General features: G+C 38.6%; 3 protein-coding genes across 13 annotated transcripts; 2 read left to right on the top strand and 1 right to left on the bottom strand.

Annotated features, from left to right (window-relative positions):
- The first annotated feature begins 95 nt into the window (after positions 1-95).
- Positions 96-10,113, top strand: LOC131794140 (RNA-binding protein 39-like). 11 transcript variants are annotated; one of them, XM_066164242.1, is made up of 17 exons: positions 148-208; positions 1,076-1,155; positions 2,430-2,461; positions 3,076-3,149; positions 3,467-3,547; positions 4,487-4,525; positions 4,612-4,665; positions 4,990-5,028; positions 5,162-5,230; positions 5,886-6,011; positions 6,200-6,326; positions 6,448-6,540; positions 7,242-7,716; positions 8,140-8,260; positions 8,550-8,655; positions 8,892-8,970; positions 9,591-10,113. In XM_066164242.1, the coding sequence occupies exons 5-17, from the start codon at positions 3,483-3,485 to the stop codon at positions 9,689-9,691; spliced, it is 1,494 nt and encodes a 497-aa protein (XP_066020339.1). In that variant the 5' UTR covers positions 148-208; positions 1,076-1,155; positions 2,430-2,461; positions 3,076-3,149; positions 3,467-3,482; the 3' UTR covers positions 9,692-10,113. The 11 variants fall into 11 exon arrangements, with proteins under 11 accessions (XP_058967637.2, XP_058967639.2, XP_058967640.2 ...); XM_066164246.1 differs by having other exon boundaries at positions 4,627-4,665; XM_059111654.2 differs by lacking the exons at positions 2,430-2,461; positions 3,467-3,547 and having other exon boundaries at positions 96-208.
- A 2,291-nt stretch (positions 10,114-12,404) lies between these two features.
- LOC131794337 (orexin receptor type 2-like) lies at positions 12,405-14,068 on the top strand. The gene has a single exon (XM_059111859.2). The coding sequence runs from the start codon at positions 12,685-12,687 to the stop codon at positions 13,696-13,698; it is 1,014 nt and encodes a 337-aa protein (XP_058967842.1). The 5' UTR covers positions 12,405-12,684; the 3' UTR covers positions 13,699-14,068.
- Positions 14,069-17,799: 3,731 nt separating this feature from the next.
- LOC131794271 (metallophosphoesterase 1) lies at positions 17,800-22,818 on the bottom strand. The gene is made up of 6 exons (XM_059111782.2): positions 22,151-22,818; positions 21,339-21,442; positions 20,896-20,982; positions 19,929-20,130; positions 18,610-18,873; positions 17,800-18,153 (listed from the first exon to the last, which is right to left on the bottom strand). Exons 1-6 carry the CDS (start codon positions 22,517-22,519, stop codon positions 17,986-17,988), a joined length of 1,194 nt encoding a protein of 397 aa, XP_058967765.2. The 5' UTR covers positions 22,520-22,818; the 3' UTR covers positions 17,800-17,985.
- Positions 22,819-22,944: the final 126 nt, after the last annotated feature.

Here is a 22,944-nt window from a genome sequence, read left to right on the forward strand (position 1 = left end):
CCTCACGTCAAATGAATGTCGTCAGAGCATCATAACCCTATAAGGTAATGTTTTCTAAATAAGGCTAGCAACGCCTTGATTTTCTGGCTGGGTCCCCCCGCGATCTAACGTGATGCAACTCGTGTTTCGCCATTTTGTGAAAGAATAGTGGAATTTCGTTTCTGTGAATTTTATAAATCACATTTGAGTGTTTGACGAAGAAAATCCGGTAAGTACTATTTAAGCTTGGTTAACTAAGCACTCTTTGATATGTATCACTTTAGTGTCAGTTTTTCCCTTGAGGAAAATTTCAATGGTTTTTGTTAGGCGACGTAACTATTATAAACCCAAAATTTTTTTTGCGAGTCCTTTAGTGACCTAATGTTCCACTACGATAAGCCAAAGAAAGTCCTGTTTGCAAATTTTGCTCGCGTCCACTACGTAGATATGTGACTTTTCGACTGGCAATGAAAATTTTTTTTGACGATTCTCTCCCATCGTGGTCCGCAACTTTTAATGATCTGCAATCGAAATATTGTCCTTTGAATTAGTTCACTGCTTGCAAGCACTCAAAATGTGTCTAACTTCTAATTTATGCGAATTATAGTATAATTGTTACCACGAAACAAGTGACAATGCGGTGTAAGGACTCTCAAGGGTGACTGTTACCACGGAAAAACTGTCTTCTAAGCCCCGTACAAGCAGTTATGATAGTTGATGATAGTGCGACCATGCGCTTTTGAACATGCACTATTATCATGCATCATCATCAACTATCATTTCTTATCATGCAATTTGGACATGCTCAAATTCCACATAATAGTCAATGATAGTTTTTATCATTTGAATTCACAGATGATAGGGTATGATACTTATTCCATCAGCAGTATGATATTGTGTGATAGTTTTCTGGTCAGCAGTTTTGCCAAAAACAGACTCAAACCAAATACTCGTCATCTCATGGAAGGCTCCTCACCTCCTTGACTAAATTTCAAAATACTACTAAAATCCCTGACCTCAGTGCAGAGAAGACTTCGACTTGCATCACTCCATATGGTCCTAACATGTCTGTCTCATTTTTCATGTTCATATGTAGAAATTTTATCTTCAGCATCATCAATCATGGCTGATGACTTTGATGTAGAAGCAATGCTTGAAGCACCATACAGAAAAGAGGTGAGTTGATATAGGGTTTTGGTGAAATTTAGTCAAAGCACTTACATGTAGTAAAAACCACTGATGTCTTGAATGGGTGGCCTTGCTCATGCTTTTCATCCATGGTTTTTCAATAAGGTCTGAAGCAAATCATAATGAAAAAGTTAAAAGCAGGTTTCTGAAGGCATTTCAAACCCAGACAGTCATTATTAGCAATGAGATATGAACAACTTGGTAATGGAGATTTGAAGTGACTTATAATTTTCTGTCATATTGGACAAAAGTAAAAGAAATGGAAACTGGCTTAAAAATCTGTATTCTGGTCAAAACTCTTTCAAGGCTGTGCTCTAACGGCGCCCGGTCGCCTGAGGCGACTAACATTTGGCCTCGGGCGACTGAAAATATTTTCTTGGTCGCCTGGCCGGGCGACTGGCTGGTGTTGGTTTCTTGATTTACAGTCAAAAAAAAAAAGAAAATGTTGTTCAATCGGGCGCGCGTTGATATTCAAAGGTCGTTCCACGTGAATTTACGTGTAACATAATCATCGACTTTGATCGTGACAAGCTGCACAGTTTTCGATTTTAACCGCTTTTCCAAATAGTATTATAATTTTTCCTTTAAATTAGGATGGCTCGTTAGTTAGTTTTTCAAAAGAAGTTGTTACTTCTGCTCTGATAGGCGTAAAGTACGGTCGGCGATTAATAAATCGCTGAATAAACACGGGAGTCGCTCTTCTATGCTAATTTAATATTTTAGCCGCCTTTTTACTGCCGTGTCTGCGAGGCAAAAACATAACTTAAGATTGTTTTTCCAGTAAAACACGATGTATAAAAAAGAAAAGATACATTTTTGTTGTGATTGTTTTAGAAACGGGTATAAACTCTATAAGTCCCGCATTGTCCTTGGTGTCATGACAAGTTATTACGTATCACGCATTTTTAATAATTAACTGACTGATTTATTAATTTGGGCGACCAACTAGGAGACCCGGGCACCTCAGCTAAAATGTTTGGGAGCCCAAAGGGCTCCCCGAAATTTTGATTTGGGCAACCATCTTTTAGGCCTGGGCACCCAAGCTAAAACGCTTGGGAGCCCGAAGGGCTCCCTGAAATTTTCCTTAGAGCACAGCCTTGTCTTTATATGAAATTTGTAGGATATGATTTTTTTCTCGTTATTATTATAACTTTTCCCCAAAAGTTTACTGAAATTTTAGATTGTGGCAGTCAGTATATCTTTGAGCTAGCTTCTTTCTTGCCCAGTCATCTGACCCCAGTATCTTATTTTCTGTTTTGTAGACTTGAAATTACAGCACAACCAGCCCTTTGAGGTAGTTACAGACCACCTCGACTGACACAATCGTTGTATTTATGAACTGCGCTATACTGGGCTAACCTTTTGTGTCATTTTTGTTCTGATTTTATTGAAAATAAATAAAACTTCATTCTCCCATTTGAATTAAATTTCTTAACAAAAATTTTAAGGCAAGTATTTTTCAGATCCTTTCACTAAAAGGATGAGGTCATGAACTTTCAAAGCTTTCAGATGCATTATTAATTTTCTACAAGAAGGCTGTGTTTAAAAAAAATTTACACACTGTACATTTTTCTGATTAGACTGAGTGCCTTCTTCCTAGCTTTTGAGATGATCTGTTGAGGTGGGTATGTGGTGCTCAGATTCTTTTAGCATTCACATTCACTGCAGTGTTGTCATCATGCATCAGTTACTGTGCCAGCAGTCGTACCATCAATAACATAGTAATATAATTGTAACATAGCAAAGCAAACGACCATATTTCTGTTTACCAAGGTTCTCCCCAGGGGTAGACTTATGTAAAATCTGTGGTTCGTAGCAAGATTATCTTGGAAATCATGAACCAGGATAATCTACTGGATGTATGTTTGGTGTCTCTTTTATGAAGAGAGATTGTCTTCTTTCTTTTAGACTCCTCCCTCTCAAGCAAATGGGAAGGGTGACTCAAACCGGACAAATAGTGATGGGGAAGAGAGAAGAAAACGGTAAGATTACAAGAAGGGTGTTCTCCTTACTCAAGGAGTCTTATCTCTAAAATGTAAAGCCTTTGCATTCGCTTATCCAGTTGAACTCTAGAAACAGACACCAAAACACCGTCAGGTTTTTATTCAGCTCATGTAATTCCATACATGGCGGAAGGGTTGCAAAGGGACATAAAGGATGCGAAGTCAATTTATCAGACCACTTGATCAGTGCTCAAGGTGAAGATACATGTACACCTAACAAGCTTCTTCAGTTTTGCAGCACCTCATGACAACCAAGCAATGTGAAATCTGAGCGAATATTTCTGTTTTCGCCCTAGGTAGAAATTTTAGGTTATGCAAGGCATAATTACAGCGGATGATCACTGGACTACAAGATGTCTGGTTTTTGATGTTAACAGGTTGAAGTAAATGGCCATTCAGGGGAGGGTTGGAGTGTACTCTTTTTTAGATTTCAGCCTAAATTTGTAACAAAGCAGAAGTTAAAAAAGCAGGACTACTAGTCAGGAAAACCATACTCTGAAAACATTATACAATTTCTACACTTTTCTATAATTGCCAAGTTATTATCACCTGGCAAAAGTAAATGGTAGAGATGCCTCTATGCGTAGATGGTTGCTGATCATCTGATTGAGAGAAAATTAGAAAAAAGTAAAGTCTTTTTTATACCTTTATAGTACATAATTCCTGAGTGTAGCAAACTAATGTTGTTGATTGAAGTTGCATTGATTGTGAGTTGACATATTGATGTTGATAGCTTGGTTGACATTTACAGGGAATACCCAATAGAATTTTAAAAGCCAAAGTTAATCTTTTGTTTCATAGGTTGGAATTAAATGCACCATAGTTTTTGCTGATTAAGTTGTAATAGCAACAGTCTTATTCATTCCTTGGTCCCCATTATAGAGCTGCACTAAACTTAGACATTTGGGACTGATCAAAATTTTTTTTACTTGCTCTGAATAAGCTACATTTGCTTCATCTCCCTAAGTTAACATTTTCCTTCTACAGTGTAGCTTCAGATGTGCCATAACATGTTTTCTCTCATTTCAAACAGTTGTTTGCATCTGAACATGATCCACTAAGAGCAAATAAAGGTATTGTATTATCTACAACGTCAGTGTTACGCTGCAAAAATCCTGGCCACCAGAAGGAAAGCATCTTGTTAATAACCTTTATTGCCTACTTTTTGCCAATCTTGGGTAAGAGGGCAAAAATCTTGTAAAAGTACTGCAAAAAGTTTCAATATATCCCAAGGGGTATAGGCTTAAAAGCCCATAGTTGTCTCAAAATATTTATCAAACTGTTCTGACTGTTTTTCTCGGTACTTTTGTCAACAGTAGTCATCGAAATCGGAGTCGCAGTAGAAGCACCGGAAGGTAACTCTTCTGTTCTCTGTTTGGAATTTAATCATTTGATTTTTCTTCTCTAATGAACTTGTGTTAGAATTGTAACTTATTGTTAGGTTTGATAATTTCAGGAGTCGGAGACGTCGTAGCCGTAGCAGAAGCCAGGAGAAGTAAGACCTGTTCTATTCAATAGAACTTATTAACCCTTTTTGGTGTTTGTATCTAGTTCAACTGTTAATTTAGGAGTTTGTGGGAACTAACTGTATTGTTTGGAAGATTGAATGAGACTAGATGATGGCTTTTCCACACAGCTCATGTCAACCCATCTGGCCCAATGTATACACTTGTCAGCTTTCACCAATGCTTTCCATGTGACTGCATGTAAAGGGGCATATAGCTCATTTCATCTTTTAATTAATATCATTGTTATTATTATTCAAGGGAAAGTTTTTTCAAATAGATATTGAAACTATGGTCACTTTTTAATGTTTTAGAGCTCGGAGAGGTCGGAGTCGTTCAAGAGATCGTGACAGGTACAGATATACTTTTTGAACTTTTTTCTTATTGCTAATGGATGGTCAATTGTTTGACATTTAAGTCTACCAGATTCTTTATAATTTCCATCATTTGTCAACTATGACTTTCTTTCTTGTTGCCTGGTTTCAGAAGGCGTAGACGCCAGAGCAGTAGCGGGAGTAGAAGCCGTTCAAGAAGCCCAGACAGAAGGCGCAAAAGGTTGGTAAAGCCTAGTCAAATAACTTGTGGAAGAAATGTTTTAATCAAGTCCTTAAGCTGTTCCATTACTAGTTGTTTAGTTCTGCAAACAGGGAAGGTCCTGAACTAGTTTTCTTTTGTTAATCAGTTTCTGTAATGGGTCAAAGGTTCATGATTGCTGCAGGGTGTGAAATAAGGGCTGGTTAACAGACAATACTCGGCCAAATGAAGGTTTTGTTTGGTCTACTCCTTGGATGGCTGGAAATTTCATGTAATAGTTTATTAGTGAAAAGAGGAGGTAATTCCAAGCTGAATTTAGGTTTTAAAAATGGCTTAATGGGTTAGGGTTAGGTATCACTTTTCCTGAGTTGAGTTCAAGGATGCTTGTACAATATAAGCATGGTAATATTGTTTGGGGGAGAGGTGGGTGGGGTGGAATAATTTGATTTTTGCAAAATCATGTCAAGTGACCAAAGACTTTTAACCTGCATTGTACATGTAGTTAGGTGAACCCTTTGTTAAATAAAAAAGCAGAAAATTTTGATTGACCTTGTTTTTGTTTTTGTTGGTTATGTACCATGGTGACCTTTTTTTGAGAGGAAATTTGGGGGTAAAATATCATGAATATAATTTATTAAGATGTGTATGAACCTTGTCCTTCACTCTTACATTCTAGCCATGATCAGAGAGAAAGACGTGATAGAAAAAGAAGTGCAAGTCGTAGTCCAAGTCCATCAAGTCGTAAGAAGAGGGATGAAGCAGATGGAGGCAATAGTGGCACTATTGTACAGCGTCTTGAAAGGTAACATAATTTCCTTGAAAATCTCGATTAGTGTTGTTTTATATTTGTTAAATAGTGCTAAACTCAGGAAGAGTGGATTGGCTTTCTTCCTTCAGTGACCATATCATCAGAAATATAGTATAGTTTCAGTTCAACCATTTCTACAGAGGAGAAACTGAAGCTCAGTAGTATTATGACTTTTCTTTTAGGAGGGAGCTAAAGCCTGCAGAGGATATAACACCAGAGGAGAGGGATGCTAGAACAGCATTCTGCATGCAGCTGGCAAGAAATATCAGACCTAGAGATCTGGAAGAATTTTTTTCAAAAGTGGGCCAGGTAAGCAGTGAGAGGAAGGGTTGCTTATATTCATCCACTTGTATATGTTGCATTGCATTCCATTTTGTCCTGTTTTGGGGTTAGTAATGCTATAGGTAATTTATTTACTTTATTATCTTAGGTTGCTGATGTGCGGATTATATCAGATCGTAACTCAAGACGGTCAAAAGGAATTGCTTATGTGGAGTTCACTGACAGATCAGCTGTGCCTCTGGTGAGTTTTTGGATGAAAGAAATGTCCATCCACCGTAGTGGTGTGAAGTGCAGTAATGTTGCTGAAGTTGACTCCACAACAAAACAACAAAACCAACTTGAAATTAACTTTTTTTTCTGACAGCCACTTGGCTCCTAAATTCTTCAAAGTGGTAGCCAATTCAAAAAATGTTGGTCGCCATTTTCAAAGACAACAAAATCTTTCTTTATGCTGTCAGCATTCTAGATAGACCCTCCAAAATTAAGTTAGGGAAAAGATCTTTAACGTGCTACAAAGTGGACACTAGGATGTATGATATACAACGTTCAGGCTCATCTAAATCCAAGATGGCATCTAGTTAACGATCGAGATGCATGTGCTACGTTTTGGAAACAAACTAAACAAAGAAGTTTGCCGCGGATTTATCTTTGCAAATTTATTCAATTCACTATATCTCTTGGTAAGGTTATGATGAAACGTTTTAGTCGCCAATTTGGTGACTAACTTTCAGGATTTGGTTGCCAAAGTGAAAAATTTAGTCGCATTGGCGCCTGTATTAGGCGCAATTTCACGCCCTGCTTGATTTAACCTGGTCACTGAACAGGGCATCAAACTAATAGTTGAGGGTGTCTTTGCCTGCCTTTGTTTTCTATTGTTTTTTTATGTTGTTGCAGTGTTGATGCTGAGTCTTGTTTGTGTGCATGAACTTTTCATTTTCATAGGCAATAAACCTGTCTGGTCAGAAACTCTTAGGAGCCCCAATTATGGTGATGCCTACCCAAGCAGAGAAGAACAGAGCAGCAGCAGAAGCTGAAAAGCTCAAGGCTCCACCAGGACCTACAAGACTATATGTTGGATCCCTTCACTTTAACATCACAGAACAAATGATAAAGGCAATATTTGAACCCTTTGGAATTGTCGATAGTGTACAGCTTATTTATGACTCTGAAACAGGAAGGTCGAAAGGCTATGGTTTCTTACAGTTCAGAGATGCTGATGCTGCAAGGCAAGCCATGGATCAGATGAATGGTTTTGAACTTGCTGGAAGGCCTATGAAGGTTGGGCCCGTAACAGAGCGAGGGGACTCATCTTCCTATTCCTTCCTGGATGATGAGGAGTATGAAAAGGGTGGTGTTGAATTAAACTCCACTGCGAGGGCTGCTCTCATGGCTAAATTATCTCAGGGTCATTCTGCTGGTAAGTGCACCTGGCAATAAAAATGGAAAAGAATCTCTTCCTGCATTATGCCACCACCATTCTGAGATTTCACTAAAGTTTTCCTGAAGTGGCTACTAGTTCTACATTTAGTGGAATTTTAATTATTGTTTGTTGTAAGAACTGTACAATTGAAGTCTTAAACAACTCACTTTTTTCATGAGATGCAAATGAAGAAATGATTCTCATCTGTAAACTGCAAGAAAGGAAGTGATTCCAACCTGTGCCTCTCGGAATGAAGTTGTGCACTAGTACAAAATGAGTGAAGAGGCTGTGATGTGAGCAAGGCAAGACTTCTGGGGGTGTTTGATCTTGGAAGGAATTTTCTCTCAATTAAATAAAGTAGCTAATACTTGTGGATGAGCCCTTCAAAACAAGATTTATTGATTTATTTTGCCTTTGTAGGTCTTCAAGTGCCAGGTGTTCCCCCTGCTGTTGTTGGTGTACAACAAGCTATGACAGCACCTGTAGCCATTCCCCTTCCTACACCCTGTATCATGCTGCTAAACATGTTTGACCCTACCAAGTAAGTAGCAGCTTCCCTCTTAAACTTTTCATGTTGTACTCCAGTCCTTGTACTGTACATGCATATGTGTATGCATGTTTTGTAGGAGAGTACAGCTGGAAGTTCCTGGATGTCACTCTTATGTGAGAGGGATAGTTACCATAGTTTGAGTAGGAAAGCCTTCACATGGTCTGAGGCGTTAGCCATCGTCAATTTTCTGTGAAAGCATTTACCTTTGGTAGTGGTTATTAATCTTGAAAAAGTTTTTATTCTGGAAAGAAGATCAGAGTGATTTTATTTGTTTCAATAGAGAGAAAGACCCTGATTGGGATGCTGACATTCAAGATGATGTATTGGAAGAATGCACAAAATATGGTCATGTGTATCACATTCATGTGGACAAGACCTCTACCCAGGTTTGTTTGAAGCAAATAATATGTGCATAGAGCAGCTGTGCATGGACTTAGACTGGTCTTAGTTGCATTCTTCACCACTGCAGCAAGGGCTCGTTATGTGTAATTTTTTTTTCAAATCTTATAAAAATGGAAAAATGTTAAAGAACTTCCTTGCCCCTTCCAAGTGGTCCAAGTGCGAGCAAGGCTCTTGAATTATTAACCGTCTCTTTAAGCTGATATTTGCATTTATTTCGCAGGGAGTTGTGTATGTGAAATGTAGTAATGCTGAAGTTGCTGCCAGTGCTTCAAAAGCCCTCCATGGCAGATGGTTTGCTGGTAAGTGATACTAAAGTAATGTTACTGGTGTGAACGTTTTAGTATAGATCGTGTTGGCTGAGCTATTTCCTGGTTTATAGCAAAGAAACCGTTGCAGTAGATTCGAATAATTAACTTCTTCAACTAGCGTCAAAGCAGCAAAAATAGTAGCTGTGTGCTGATATGTGCACTGGCTATGGAAGAAGTAGCGGAATCAGGAAGGTTTCACGTCGGCGAAAAGGCTTACTTGTGTCCATGCATACGAACAGAAAGTGTCTGTTGGTTTGTCAGTTGTAAAGAAACTGATCCCTATAGTGTCTCTTAGATTTTCACGCTTCAGCATCTTTGTGTAGATCGAAGCAAAATGAAAAATTTTCTTCCCTCAACTTGTTATCTCGGATAAGTATCGATGGATAGTGTCTTAGAGGGGTCGCTATTCCATTGAAATCTATTAGTAAGGTATTCTCATGAGGCGTTTTCAATTCTTCAACAAATGCATTCGGTCAGAAAGGTTAAATTTCTCAGAGAACTACCTTAATCATTTATGCGCAAGAAGAAAAAAATCAGTCCAGCACCCGACGTCAAAACCATGCGGGTTTTTATCATAGAATACTAAAGTTCTTTTTCTTTATCATTGATAGGGAAGCAAATTATTGCAAGAGCAGTTCCTCTCGCAAACTACCACAGCATGTTTCCTCAGGCAGTGTCGATGGTGAAGCCGTTGCAACCATCCACGTTTTGAAAATGACCAGTCTTTCTTTTCTGAATGTCTTGATATTTCTGTTTGACGAATCAGACGAGCAGGTTCTAATTTTTAACGAGTCACTATTTGTAAATAAGTCGGTGAAACAATAAGGGAAATTGCTGTTGGTTTCCCACAAGTTTTTGTATAATGTGCAAGATAATATACGATCTAAAGCAAGTGAGGATATGGCTTTATGGAAGTGTTGTTTTGTTGCCGTGACACATCCGTCATCCTAAGTTCCCTCCAATTTTCTGAGCGAATTTGTATCAGACACTCTTCCTTAACATTTGTTAAGAATCTGCCGAAACTGTTACTTTTCTTTGCTTCCGTCGATTAGCTTATGCTCCTGAAAAACAGTGATATAAACGGACGTCTATGGAAGAAAAAGATGAAAATGAAATAAAATATAGTTTAAATGGCGTAGTTTGTCGTTTATATTTCCAATCGAAGGATCGACAAACACCCCCCCCCCCCCCTTTTGAAGAAAAAGGTAACTCCTAAAGACTGATACCCATAGTGAGACATTTATGGTCCCAACTGTGTGATGTGTGAACTTAACTTGACGAAATTTGAGACGAATGGAACTTATTTCCCCGCCGGATCAGTGCATCGTGGCCAATGCTAAACGCTTCACTCGCGTCTGAATTGAAACGTAGGATGACATGACGACGGAAAGCTGACAAAATTCCATGGGGGGATTGACTCTTAAGGCGTGTAATAGAAGAGGAGAGGATACTCCTCGTTGCTTACTGCCACTGAAATCGAAACATTGTAAACAGCAGTAGTGGGCTGCGTGGAATCTTGAAACTTCACCTTGATACTGAAGACAAACTTCAGCGGCGAGAAGATTGAAAAGGTGCGAAATCGAGACATTCGCTGCCACTCCATAATCCTACTCGTGACAACGCCGTTAACTACACAGTTCGATTTCCAGCGTTCATTATGAAAGGATGTTTTACTACCTTCCCAGCCTCGTATTGCCTCCGGAAAGTAAAGCCTTTGCTCCCTTTGATGTAAATTGAGCGAACTTAATGAGTTAATGGGCACTTTCTTCGCCGATTGACAGATCTGCCTTTCAATTTTACCCGGAGGTGTCGTCTCCCCTTGAAATTTTATCACCGGTAATACAGGCAAGGTAGGTCATTTAAGCGGATTTCCCGAGTCATTAACGTAAAACACCACAGACTTCTTAAGGCCTATTTACACGGTACGACTTTGTCGCATGCGACACGCTTACGACAGGCCTACGACATGACTTAGGACAATTTACACGCGCACGACATTTTCACCTACGACATGCCAAAATCGCGTGCAATTCCACTCGTTTCGGCCGCGGTCATTGTTTCAATAATTTGCAAGAGAAGGAAAAGAACCTCTTCCTCGCTCCACAGTGATATCACATTCTCTGTTTCCTCATCTGAGAATGTATTTTTCGCTTTGGAAGCAGTCTTCGACTTTCCGGAGGCGACTTCCTCTGCCATTTTGACGCAAGAAAATTTCACCTTCCTCCCCTACTCAGTAGAAATTTGTCACAAAATACGTCATTTTCCATCAATTTCGGCTACGATTGTCGCAGCGTTTTAAAACATGTTTTAAAATCCTACGACATTTTTCGTGACGTGCACGACAGTCGTAAGCGAGTGGTAGGTTTGATTTACACGATACAATTCGTGTCGTAGGCCTGTCGTAAGCTTGTCGCATGCGACAAAGTCGTACCGTGTAAATAGGCCTTTACGGACACTTTTGACTGACTTTGACTTTTGACTACACCATTTTCTATTACACATACACAAGCTTTTCAGTGTCACACCGCTTCAGAAAAAAAAAATCTATGTTTAGTCTTATCTGAAATAACACACTGTGAATTTCAGTTTATGGTGTGTATAAAATGAAAGAGATATGTCTAAATTATGAACGCCAAGTATTAACAACTCAACTTGCGTGGGTGGAAAAACTCAAATGGAGTCATCCTTCCTTGCAAACCTTGCGCCAGCTGTTGTAACAACTTAGAGCAATTTCGATCCTCTTTATATGTGCCTTTGGGTGCATAGAACAGTGTGTTGTCTCTCTTCCATAAACGTAAAGCGAGTAGAATGGGAAAATCCAGTTTTATTTTCTATAATGCGTATTCCGGATATGATGTTTTCAAAGTGAATTTGAAAAAGAAGTTGACAATTGAATTGAAGTCATGAAGAAATATATGTTAGATCAGGAGGGAATTGAACTAGAGCGTGTTCAATGGGCAGATATTTACCAGGACATTTTTTAGAAAAAAGTCACAGAAATTTATCTTTGTTTTCAAAAATTGCCTTTTCTTGGCCAGATGGCCACTTTTTGCCTCGATTGCCTCGAGCGTACTTTATGTCGTGCCCCTAGGCAACTGCGCATTTGCCAAAATAAAGCCCACTGCGGTGGGGATGTAATAACCGCATCTCCGATTCCTGGTGAATTGCCCTCCTTTCAATTATTGTGAGATTGATAATAATAATCCCGTCCGGCACTCCTAACCCTAACCCTAAAACTGTGTTGACCATTGATGCTAGCCGTATAAAAAAAGATAAGAAACATTCGGTGCGCGTGGAAATTCAAGTCGAATTTGCATCAGGTTGTGAGCAATGCAGATACATTGACAGTGGATCAATTTTCCGTGACTTATGCAAACGCAGGCTCACACTCCAACACGAAATTTCTCATCTCCCAAACTGCTTGACCAGCGACGCAGGTTTTCTATAAGTCAGCTTCGTTAACGAAAGACGCATCGTACGGTGCGGGAAAAGTAAATATATTTGCACATTGTTAGTTAGGATTTGTTGCATCACCTGCCTCAAGAGGTCGATGCCTACTGGCCAAGACATCTAAAGTCCATTGAGTGTTTGACGTTTAGCCAAATGTCCACTGCGATTAAATTTCAGCGATATAAATTAATATCATATCTTCGCTGATAAACTCGGTTTTGGTCAAGAGGCGGAATCGCTTCTACCGCCTGAAACATGTCGGCTTTGAATGCAACTATCGGGGAAACAATTGCGCAGTCAAATCAGTCCATACAGATTTGTCCTCCTCCAAGGCATGAATTAGTGGTGAAGATCCTAAAGTACTTTATCTTTGGCGCAATTTTTGCCGTGAGCCTGAGTGGGAATTGCTTTGTGTGCTGGGTAGTTTGGAAAAGACTTCGCATGCGAACAGTGATGAATTATTATTTGGTCAATTTAGCCGCAGCCGATCTGGCGTTCACGCTAATATGTATACCATTTGATCTTCCCGTTCAAGAGAAGTCTTGCATCTGGCCATACTTCGGCGCATTATGTAAGGTACTCTTTCCATTACAAACATTGTGCGCTAGCGCGTCCGTTTTCACGTTGACGGCGATCGGTTACAGTCGGTATCGCGCTATAGTTCATCCTTTGAAGACTCAAATCGGTCTCGCTGACGCAAAAAAGTCCATATATCTCATATGGCTCGCTTCACTGGTCTTGGTATTTCCCTACGTGTTGGTCCTCAGAGTAAACCCTTTAACTGGTTATTGCGAAGAGGGTTGGCCGGAACCAAAGCAAACATACAGTCGTATCTACTCGTTTACAATATTCTTTGCGGACTACGCAATACCACTGCCTGTTGTCTTTGTTTCATACCTCAAAATTTGTCGCGAACTACGGTTAAACGGAGATCGAGTACCAGTCGCACAGCCAGATCAGATAAAAGACTCAGAAAAAGTGCTGAAAATGTCGATTGTTATAACTATAGTATTTGCCGTATGCGCGTTACCAAACCATATTGCCTGGTTAGTACTCGATTTCTTCAGCGATAACAAATGTGCACAGTGCAATACGTGGGTTATCTTGGCTAACATGTTTGTGTTTGCTAACAGTGCTGCAGATCCCATCGTTTACACAGTTTTTAACAGAAGATATAGAGACGAGTTCAAAAGTCTTTTGAATTGCCAAGAGCTGGAAATGGGAGGGCACAATGAAAATGCGGTCGACCTAGACGACAGAGTTGTATGAATAGCAATGAAAAGGAAACCATAAACTATTCGTAGCTATGAAAACACACCTCCTGGAACAACTTTTATTGAAACAAAAAGAAAAACTGTCACAGAATATACTAATTTTTTCATGCGCGTAAAAATGGGTCCTTGGAAACAGAAGTTAATTTCTAAGAGGCTCTTGCTAACGGGTTTACAGCTTTAAGAGCGCCTTCTTTTGATCTGTATTCATGAGCTTGACTATCCTACAGCTTGAGATGATCTCTCAAATGTAAATGATTTAGAACGAGAAAAAAATCATCTTCAAAGCACTAAAACGGCGTTTAAAGTGCAGAAAGAATCAAGACGAAACAGTCACCCACAAAGATTTTTCAATATTCAATTTTCAAGTCCTCAATACATAGTGTTCATATAGAGAACAACACAAACAATTATAGTTCTCTCTTTAAAAGTTCCTGGGTATTCACTGTTTATTTTGTCTATTTATTTTTTGTATGTTAATTCATGTGTCAAACAAAGATACGTTCAAACAAAGGACACATCTTGTGCACCCAGTTTACTACTGTAAGATAATTGCAAAACTCCCACAGAAGTCATCCTATTTCATTGATTAACGTGACACCTGAAAATAATTTCAGATTTCATAGGATGCGTCTTAAGGTGCGTTTACGGAACAAAACGTCAAAATATCTGTAAAACGAAAAAAAAAACCCATGAAAATAAATCGCCATGAATGAATAAGGAAAACTTTAGAAAATTGGAGCCAAAAGTTAGTTTGTTTTTCAAAGCGATATACTTTCATAGACATAACATCCTAGGAATGGCGGTCATGTTTTTCAGTTCCCTTTAAATTACCAGGGTATTATATTTAATCTGGATGCATTAGTGGATCACGACGCCTGAGCCAAAATTTTGATTCAAAGCAGTCACGTTTGTCGCAAAGAAGAAAAATAATCAACATAGCGTCTCTAATGAAACAAAAAAAAAAAAAAATGGAAAGAGCAAATGTTTCAGTTCCCTTTAAATTGCCAGGGTACTATATTTAATCTGCATGCATCAGTGGAACCCACGCCTAAGCCGAAATTTTGATTCAAGGCAGTCACGTTTGTCATAAAGAAGAAAAATAATCAGAAAAAAAGGAGCAAAATTTTCACCTGCTTTGTTTTGTACATGGACAGATCTCGCCTACTTTTTAGCAGGTGCCGGAGCTGACACAAAGCAAGTTGAACCTAAAAAAAAAGGAATCTTGGTTCGTGGTTTTCGAGGAAAATATAAACAAGAAAGGCTTACATGGATCAAATTTGTACTAAAGCCGTAAGCGAAATCGTGGTTCTTATCATCTTTGTCTCAATAGTTTTAATCAACAGACTGTAAGACAAAAGTTTAGATCTTGAAGACGATAGAATACAGTCACTTTCTTGAACTGATCAAAATTAAAACGTAAATGCACATACTTGAGCCTCTTGAAGAAAAAACTTGATTGTCATGCATGAGTTCTTATTACAAAAAATTATTATTTTTCATTCGGGGGCGTGCCTCTTTTTAATTTGAAAATGAAAAAAAAAAAATTTGACTTGTTTTTCAAAAGCGCAAGGTAAAGCTGGCTACATTAATGAATTTAAATCCCAAGAGTTCATGAAAGAAGGAACACTTGATGCGACCATTAAAACGCTTTGAACAAGGGCTGTCTTCTCCTAAGCACTTTGTCCATGTTATATTTAATCTAAAGTCGAAATGCATTTAAAGTCGTTAACTATAATCATAATTTAATGTCGATGGTAATAAAGCTAGTGAATGCTATCGAGTTATCACCTCAACAACGGCGCAAAAGTCAATTTCAATTTGTAAAGACAATTTTTTTGTTCTTTCTCACACTTGTAAATAAACTCCGTCCCTCTCTTCTGACGTACGTAGTTGGAAAGTTTTCCCATAAGTGCAAAATAATGGCTCGCAATAACCATCAGCTTGGTAAAACACTCAAACAGGGTTATCAAGAAAAAGGGATTTTACTCACTTAATTCGCCACAAATATTGTGCCTTGTCTCAATTCAATTCACACAACCCAAAAGAAAGGGTTTAGGTGGAGAAAGAAAACAAAAGAAAGCCGGGGCCGGTAAAGGAAACGAGATATCAAATAAATTATTCCAAAGACAAAATAAATTCAGTGAAATTAAAATGAACAGCTGTCAAATTGCGGTGAACATCAAACGTTTTCTTAATAACAGCAATAAAACACTTTTAACTAGAAATGATGGAAGATTTGTGCCTGCCAATTGATTGGTCTAAAGGACCCATGACCAGCTGAATATCACAAGAGCATTATGACTCGTCGAATCTAACAAAGAAATCTTAACTAATCTTGCACAAAATAAATTAATTTGACAGTGTCTTGTGGAGTACATATTTGCCTCTAGGCCACTTAAAGTATTGTCAAGATCAAGACAGGAGTATTCAAACAAAATCAAACAGTGTGCGGTTTTTTTTTTGTTGCCTTTGACAGTTAGTGAGATTAATCTTAAGGCTTTTTCGATCCTGTGCTTTTCAATAATTTTGTTTACCAACTTGAAAATCGCCTGTATTTTTATACGTTAAACCGGCATCTACGTTGTTTCAAAAAGCGAGCATACAGGCAAACTGCAGCTGTTAACATTGTTTTCTCTTAAAGCATACGGAAGTCGGCAGGGCGTGAAATTGCGCCTAATACAGGCGCCAATGCGCCTAAATTTTTCACTTTGGCGACAAAATCCTGAAAGTTAGTCGCCAAATTGGCGACCAGAACGTTTCATCATAACCTTACCAAGAGATATAGTGAATTAAAAAGATTTGCAAAGATAAATCCTTACAAACTTCCTCGTTAAGTTTGTTTCCAAAACGTAGCACATGCATCTCGAGCGATAACTAGACGCCATCTTGGATTGCTTGTGCTTCTTTTTTTTTTCCACACTTTGGTTCTCGTTTACAACTTGATGAGCCTGAACTTTGTATATCATCCATCCTAGTGTCCTCTTTGTAGCACGTTAAAGATCTTTTCCCTAACTTAATTTTGGAGGGTCTATCTAAAACGCTGACAGCGTAAAGAAAGATTTTGTTTGTCTTTGAAAATGGCGACCAACTTTTTTTGAATTGGCTACCACTTTGAAGAATTTAGGAACCAGGTGGCTATCAGAAAAAAAAATTAATTTCACGCCCTGAGTCGTCTGTCAAAGCCACAAAAGAAGCGACCCTCGCACAGGCAGATCACAGAAGACTTCGGCCCAGATTGCCACTCAATTCTGGAGAAACAAAACCCAAATTTTAAGAGAATGTATGGTTGGTGAACGTTTTTGAGCAGATTGAGCATCTACTTAAAGAAGTCTCCACTCAGAACAAATTTTCGTTTAATTGTCCGTAATGTGCTGCCAAGTTTAAGTTTGTTTACTTAAACGGTAAAAGCTTTTAGTGAAAGAAACAAGCAGAAAGAGACATCAGCCATTTGGAAATTGGCAATACGTGTGTTCCGCCTTTCGGCATCACTTGTCCTAAGGATCATGGGAACAAATCAGAAGAATTGTTGCCATCCTCTTTTCCAGGGTCCTCTCACTTCGTCGAATCTGGGAACGAGGTGGAGGTATTGTTGGACAAAATAGTATCCACTGCTTGAGACGTAAACGTTCCAAATTGCCACCTGGTAGGAAGTTCTAACATCAAAATTGCTTGTGCTTCTTTTTTTTTCCACACTTTGGTTCTCGTTTACAACTTGAGCAGTAACAGCGTTTAGCAACAAATTGCACCAACTGTTGATCAAAGTTACCTAGGTTCTCTCTTTCTCTTCCAGTCCCCTCCGGCCAGAGAGGACCATTCACTTCATATTTCCACTAGAGTGGTATTCAACCAAATTTCAATTACCATTGTGATTGTTTATTGCTGATTGTTTCCTAGCCTTCAAATCGTTCGAAAAATTACCAAAAGAAATCCATGTCTTTAAATTAGGCAACATTTCTCAACTCCGACAAGAAAAATCCCCCCACGGAAATCGCACTCATGAGAATCCAAAATGTGCTTGATAAAATACTTTTCTGTAAATAAGATACTTTTGTCTATCATTATGCAGATGCAAAACGATGCAAGTCCAGCAAACACGTCGTAATTCTATCGCAGTTTTATTTCGTTTCCCCTTCCATAGCTTAAAATGGTCTCGAGACAATTTTCTTATGTATTTACTATAAATTAAGGACTCACTGAAATTCATTTACAATTCATTTGCAACATATCTTTGTTCAGGACAGGAAAAATAAACCACAGACATTTTGCATTAATAGACCCTGTGTCATCTAACACAAGAGTTGAATTTTCTACGAGTTCTAAGGGATGTATATGTAAGTCCAAAGTTCATTACAACAAACACGATTCCTCCAATGATATACACTGCAATTACCGTGCTCTCCCGAGGAATAAAACATTTTGACAGAGCGAACTTTTCCGGGGAAATGACGCTCTAAAAAAGGAAAATAAACACCAAAGTTAACTCTTTGAAGCTTCTGTTGCCTAAAATTCTCCACGGACACACCTTGGAGGAAAATAATTGTGGCAAGGAATATTCAATAGAGCGGCAAAAACAATGAGAAGAATGGACATTACGAGTCATCTTTAGCTCAGTGGTTGAGCATCCGAAGTACTAATCGGAAGGTCTTAGGTTCGATTCTTATCGGGAACACTCGATAGAGCATCTGAAATACTAATCGGAAGGTCATAGGTTCGACTCTAATCGGGAACACTCGGTAGAGCATCCGAAGTACTAATCGGAAGGTCGTTGTTGTAGCTTTTCTAATGAGTTGAGAGGGTGACGCTAGTTATTAACAACAATCACATCCCGGCGTATTGAAGCAGAACCAACACAACCCTGGAATCCTCTCAACACTTAATTCACAGCTATTCTATCTGATAAACTTACCAAAACAAAACTAGGATTATTTCTATTCCTCCAGCTGAACGAAGGAATCGTCATTTCAGGGGTACCATCATCGTGCAACAGATAGCAGCCATGATGGGTGTGGCCACTCAGTACTAGGCGTGGACGTAGTAATGACAAAAGCTTTTGAGACATCTCCTTGGAAACCACTTCCCATTTCTCTCTGTTTTTGGAGCGCTTTTCCTCGTCAGGAGGGGCATCAACTCCTGTACATCTCACTTCATTTCTACGGTACAACGGAAAATGCTGCAAAAGAGATATATTTATGACAATGTCAGCTGTGTCAAGTCTATCATCACAGCTGAACTGTGGTAAGGCCTTTGACCCCCTAAGAGTGATAAGCATCTAATTTCTTCCTACCTTATGACAGCTGAACCAAAAATTCAATAAAGGAAATGATCACCGCCTAGTCAAGCTCTTAACCCTTTCACTCCCACAAGTGACCAAGACAGAATTTCTCCTTACAAAATCAATACAATTTCAAGCAGGTAGGTGATGAGAATAGAGAAGAATATTGATCATGGGATTATTAGTTGATCCAATACCAAATTCTCTAAACTAACATCATAAGAATTGTATGGCAGATAGTAAGGAGAATTACTAATCAGATCTTGGGAGTGAAAGGGTTAATTGTTAGATGAATTCTCCTTATCAGTACCACAGGAAATGCAGAAAGAATAGCATGAAGAATAAGTAAACTGACACTAGGGACTAAAATTTTCAGTAAGTAAGACCTAAAAAGCGGATTAAGTCATGGAGGAAGAAAATTTCAGTGAGTCATTCTTTCTCTGCAAAGAAAGGAATTTTATCCCAAATTTGGAAAATGAAAAATACTTGGTGAGTGAATGATATGTATCAAGTTGATTTAAACACAACTTTCAATTGAGAGAGTTATGGAAAAAGAAAGCCTAAAAATTATTCAGATTTTGAAGAAGATTGAACTTATGCTACTCCAACATTAGTCAGTGTCTCTAACAACTGAAATGAAATGCCAGAGGTAAAGTGTGTAGCTTCATTAATCACCATAAAGATATTTCACATCAAAATAACCAACACATAGTTCTCTGAGTCACTCTGAAAGTTTTCTAGAAAGCTTTCGAGAGTAGTACACCAGAGGCCATTGTGTCACTTCATTACTCTGTGATGGTAATAAATGGAATGTATTTTGCTTTTACCATGGATAAATGCACATGTTATCTCACTATTTTACCAAAGGCATGGACCTCCTCGATTTAACTAGTATAAACATAATGCCTTAAGATATCATCACAACAACTTGAGGTACTAAAAATGTCTAATACCTGAATAAGTATAGGGGCTGGAGAATCCTTGGGTAGATCACATGTTTTCTTCTCTTTTTTGATCACATCTTCATAAACTTTTTTACTAGACCTCTCTCTGTGACAGTTCAGTTTGTTAGCCACATTCATTAGTTGAGTCATAGCCTCAGAACACATGGAACATTCATCACCTTGCAGTGCTATGGAGTTCACTAGGACAAACCTACAGTGAAAATTAATAATTAACAACTGCATCACTAGGTGGAGGTTGGGTGCCTGAAACATCCAGGAGCTTCCACTACTGGCAGCCAGCTCCTAGATGGAGACTTCCCCTATGGCTGACAAATCCTGGCAACCCAGCCATGAGCCCCCACACAGGAAAGGGAAGGAGGGAAGGGGTGGGGAAAACAATGAGCTGCTACCCCTCGCGATGCTGCAAGTTCATGCTTGAATCACATGCAAGAATGCCTCAACCAAAGGGCACATGGAAATCTGATGTATGCACATGTGCAAAAACCGTTGACTACAAGAGAATGCTGATGCTCTTTGTTGTTAATTCTGTTAAATTGCATTTAACTGCATTAAATGCAATAAAACAATTAGAATGTGAAACTACACAGCATCAAAAAAATATTCATTACCTTCCCCAAGGTTTATCATATTGGGAAAATACCTATTTGAGGGGAAGTCTCCAAAGTAGAAAGTTTAAAAGCAAACAAACAGGGTTTTCAATGACAGTTAATTTTTTCCACATGCAGCTGCTGATGAGGTTATAGGCAGCTGTGACTGGAAAGGGACCGTAAGGGGAAACCCAGGTTAGAGATTAAACAGATGACAGTAAGAGGTCTTATAGGCCACAGCACACTGCTAGTAACTGACTTTTCATGAAACCCCTGAAACAAGTACTATCATGGAAAAGTAGATTTCTAATGGACTGTGAAGTTTACTTAAGGCTAAAAAACCAAAAAAAGACAACAACAGTACTTACAAGTTTCCTCTAATGTTCAGTAGTTTTACTGAGGGAGAGTCAAACTCAGCTGAAAATCGTTGAAAGAGATGCTGATCACCAGATGCCCTTTAAAGACAAACGCAAAAAAAAAAATGTCAAGTAAAAACCTCGACAAGCACACTCCTTAACTTTAAACTCCCATGAGCTACCAAGACAGACAATTTGACAATTTCAATCCCGAATATAACATTTCTAGTGTTCTGTTGGTTCACTCAACTCAACTTCTGAGTCACCTTAAATGCATTGCACCAACTGTAGCAGGGCTGACAAAAGCTCCAAACATCCAAACATTCAGGATTTCATGAAATTTAATGAAACAATTATTCCATTTGTGCTTGTTGGATACAAGTTTTGGTTATAGTCAACTCATACCAACATGCACTCATGGAATAAAGTTTATGAATATATTCTTCTACACTTACTCATAGTGAAATCCAATGTCATGATTCCCCACCACAACATAAAATTTGGTATGAGTTGAATGACGAAACATCTTGTGAAAACGCTGGATGTACTTATTCCATTCCTGTTTTACAGTGAAATATTCTGTTTCATTAATTTAATTTACTGGTGGCTACTGGTATGTGTGAAAATTATCCCATATTCCTTCACAAACTTCAAGTCATTGAGCTGTGTTTTATTTTAGTGCCTCTTTCTGTGAACAAGGTAAACCTGACAGGCCTGGTTTCTGAGATCTCACCTGGCAATTCCTACCTTAGTGCAAACATTGATGTCTGTCCAGAGTATCTGTCACTGCCTGATCTCCACAACAATTCCAAACATGAACATTTTACAGACCTGTCTTGCTAAAGTTTTAAGCCTCACCAGTCACAAAATAAGCTACTTCTTTACATTCAAGATAAAAATTTGAAAAGGTTTGGAAATTCAACAGCAAAAAATTGAGGGAATAACAAAGAAGGAGTGGTTTTTCTGATAGGACCCAGATTACTACTCATCAGATCTATATTTCTGAGTTAAATTACAAATTTCTTATTTATAAAATAATGAGACCACGATGTTGGTGAGTTCTGGCAAGCTGAAATGTTTTAATCTAAATGGAGACAAGTAACTCCTTCAACTGCACATCTGTCATCAGCTTATGTGTTTGTGTACCAGTCAACGCTTTTGCCTGCTCGTGTAGGTTTTTCACAGGATTTTTACGCTTTAAAATAAATATTTTGCATTAAAAAAAATCATACAGAGAAATCCTCTGCACCTATCTAGGCAGCCTTACCTCATCACTACATTTCATACCCTCATCGAACAGATCCCCAAGTAAAAAGATGACATCTGGTTTGAAATAGGACACAGCTGTTTGAAAAGCTCTTTCCATTTGCCATTCTCTCCGCAGTTTGTCAAACCAATGGCCATCTTTCGACCCTAGCAAGTGTGTATCGGTCAGTAACATGGTCCTGAGAGGTTCGGAGGACTTTGCATGTTCCTCGATAGTAAATACCGGCCACGAACATTGAAGTATCACCATGTAGTAGATAAACCATTCGCAAAACACGAATAGGCAAACAGCAAAAATCGCCCCTCTCTTTAAAAATCCTGCGCATACGAGAGCATTTGACGTCCTCATTATTCCGAGAGGAAAAATCATCAGTCTTCAGCAATTTCACTTCAAATCACCTCCCGGCCAGGTTTATGAAAATTAGCCATCTAATATATAACATCAAGGCTCACTGTTGTTCGCAGGTCGAATTCCTATGGTTAACTTCCAAGAACAACCAATTTTTACCAAAATTGTATGCAGTATTCCTCCTCTAAATAATAGAGAGGAACCAACATGTTGGGATTCACTGCAGACGTAGACTTTTACCCCTGTAAAGTGCAAAAAATCATTCGCTCGTTTGGTGTAAATATAATTCACAGCCTCTTCCACACAGTCTGAATATTGAGTTTTAAGTGACAGGCTTTCACATGACGAGGGGAAACTGGGACCAAGTGAATCGAACGACGAAGACATGACGTCAAGAGTGAAAGAGATCACAAACGCAGAGGCAAAGGAAACACAGTCCTTTTTGT

This window comes from Pocillopora verrucosa, chromosome 3 (genome assembly GCF_036669915.1).
Source record: "Pocillopora verrucosa isolate sample1 chromosome 3, ASM3666991v2, whole genome shotgun sequence".
NCBI lineage: Eukaryota > Metazoa > Cnidaria > Anthozoa > Scleractinia > Pocilloporidae > Pocillopora > Pocillopora verrucosa.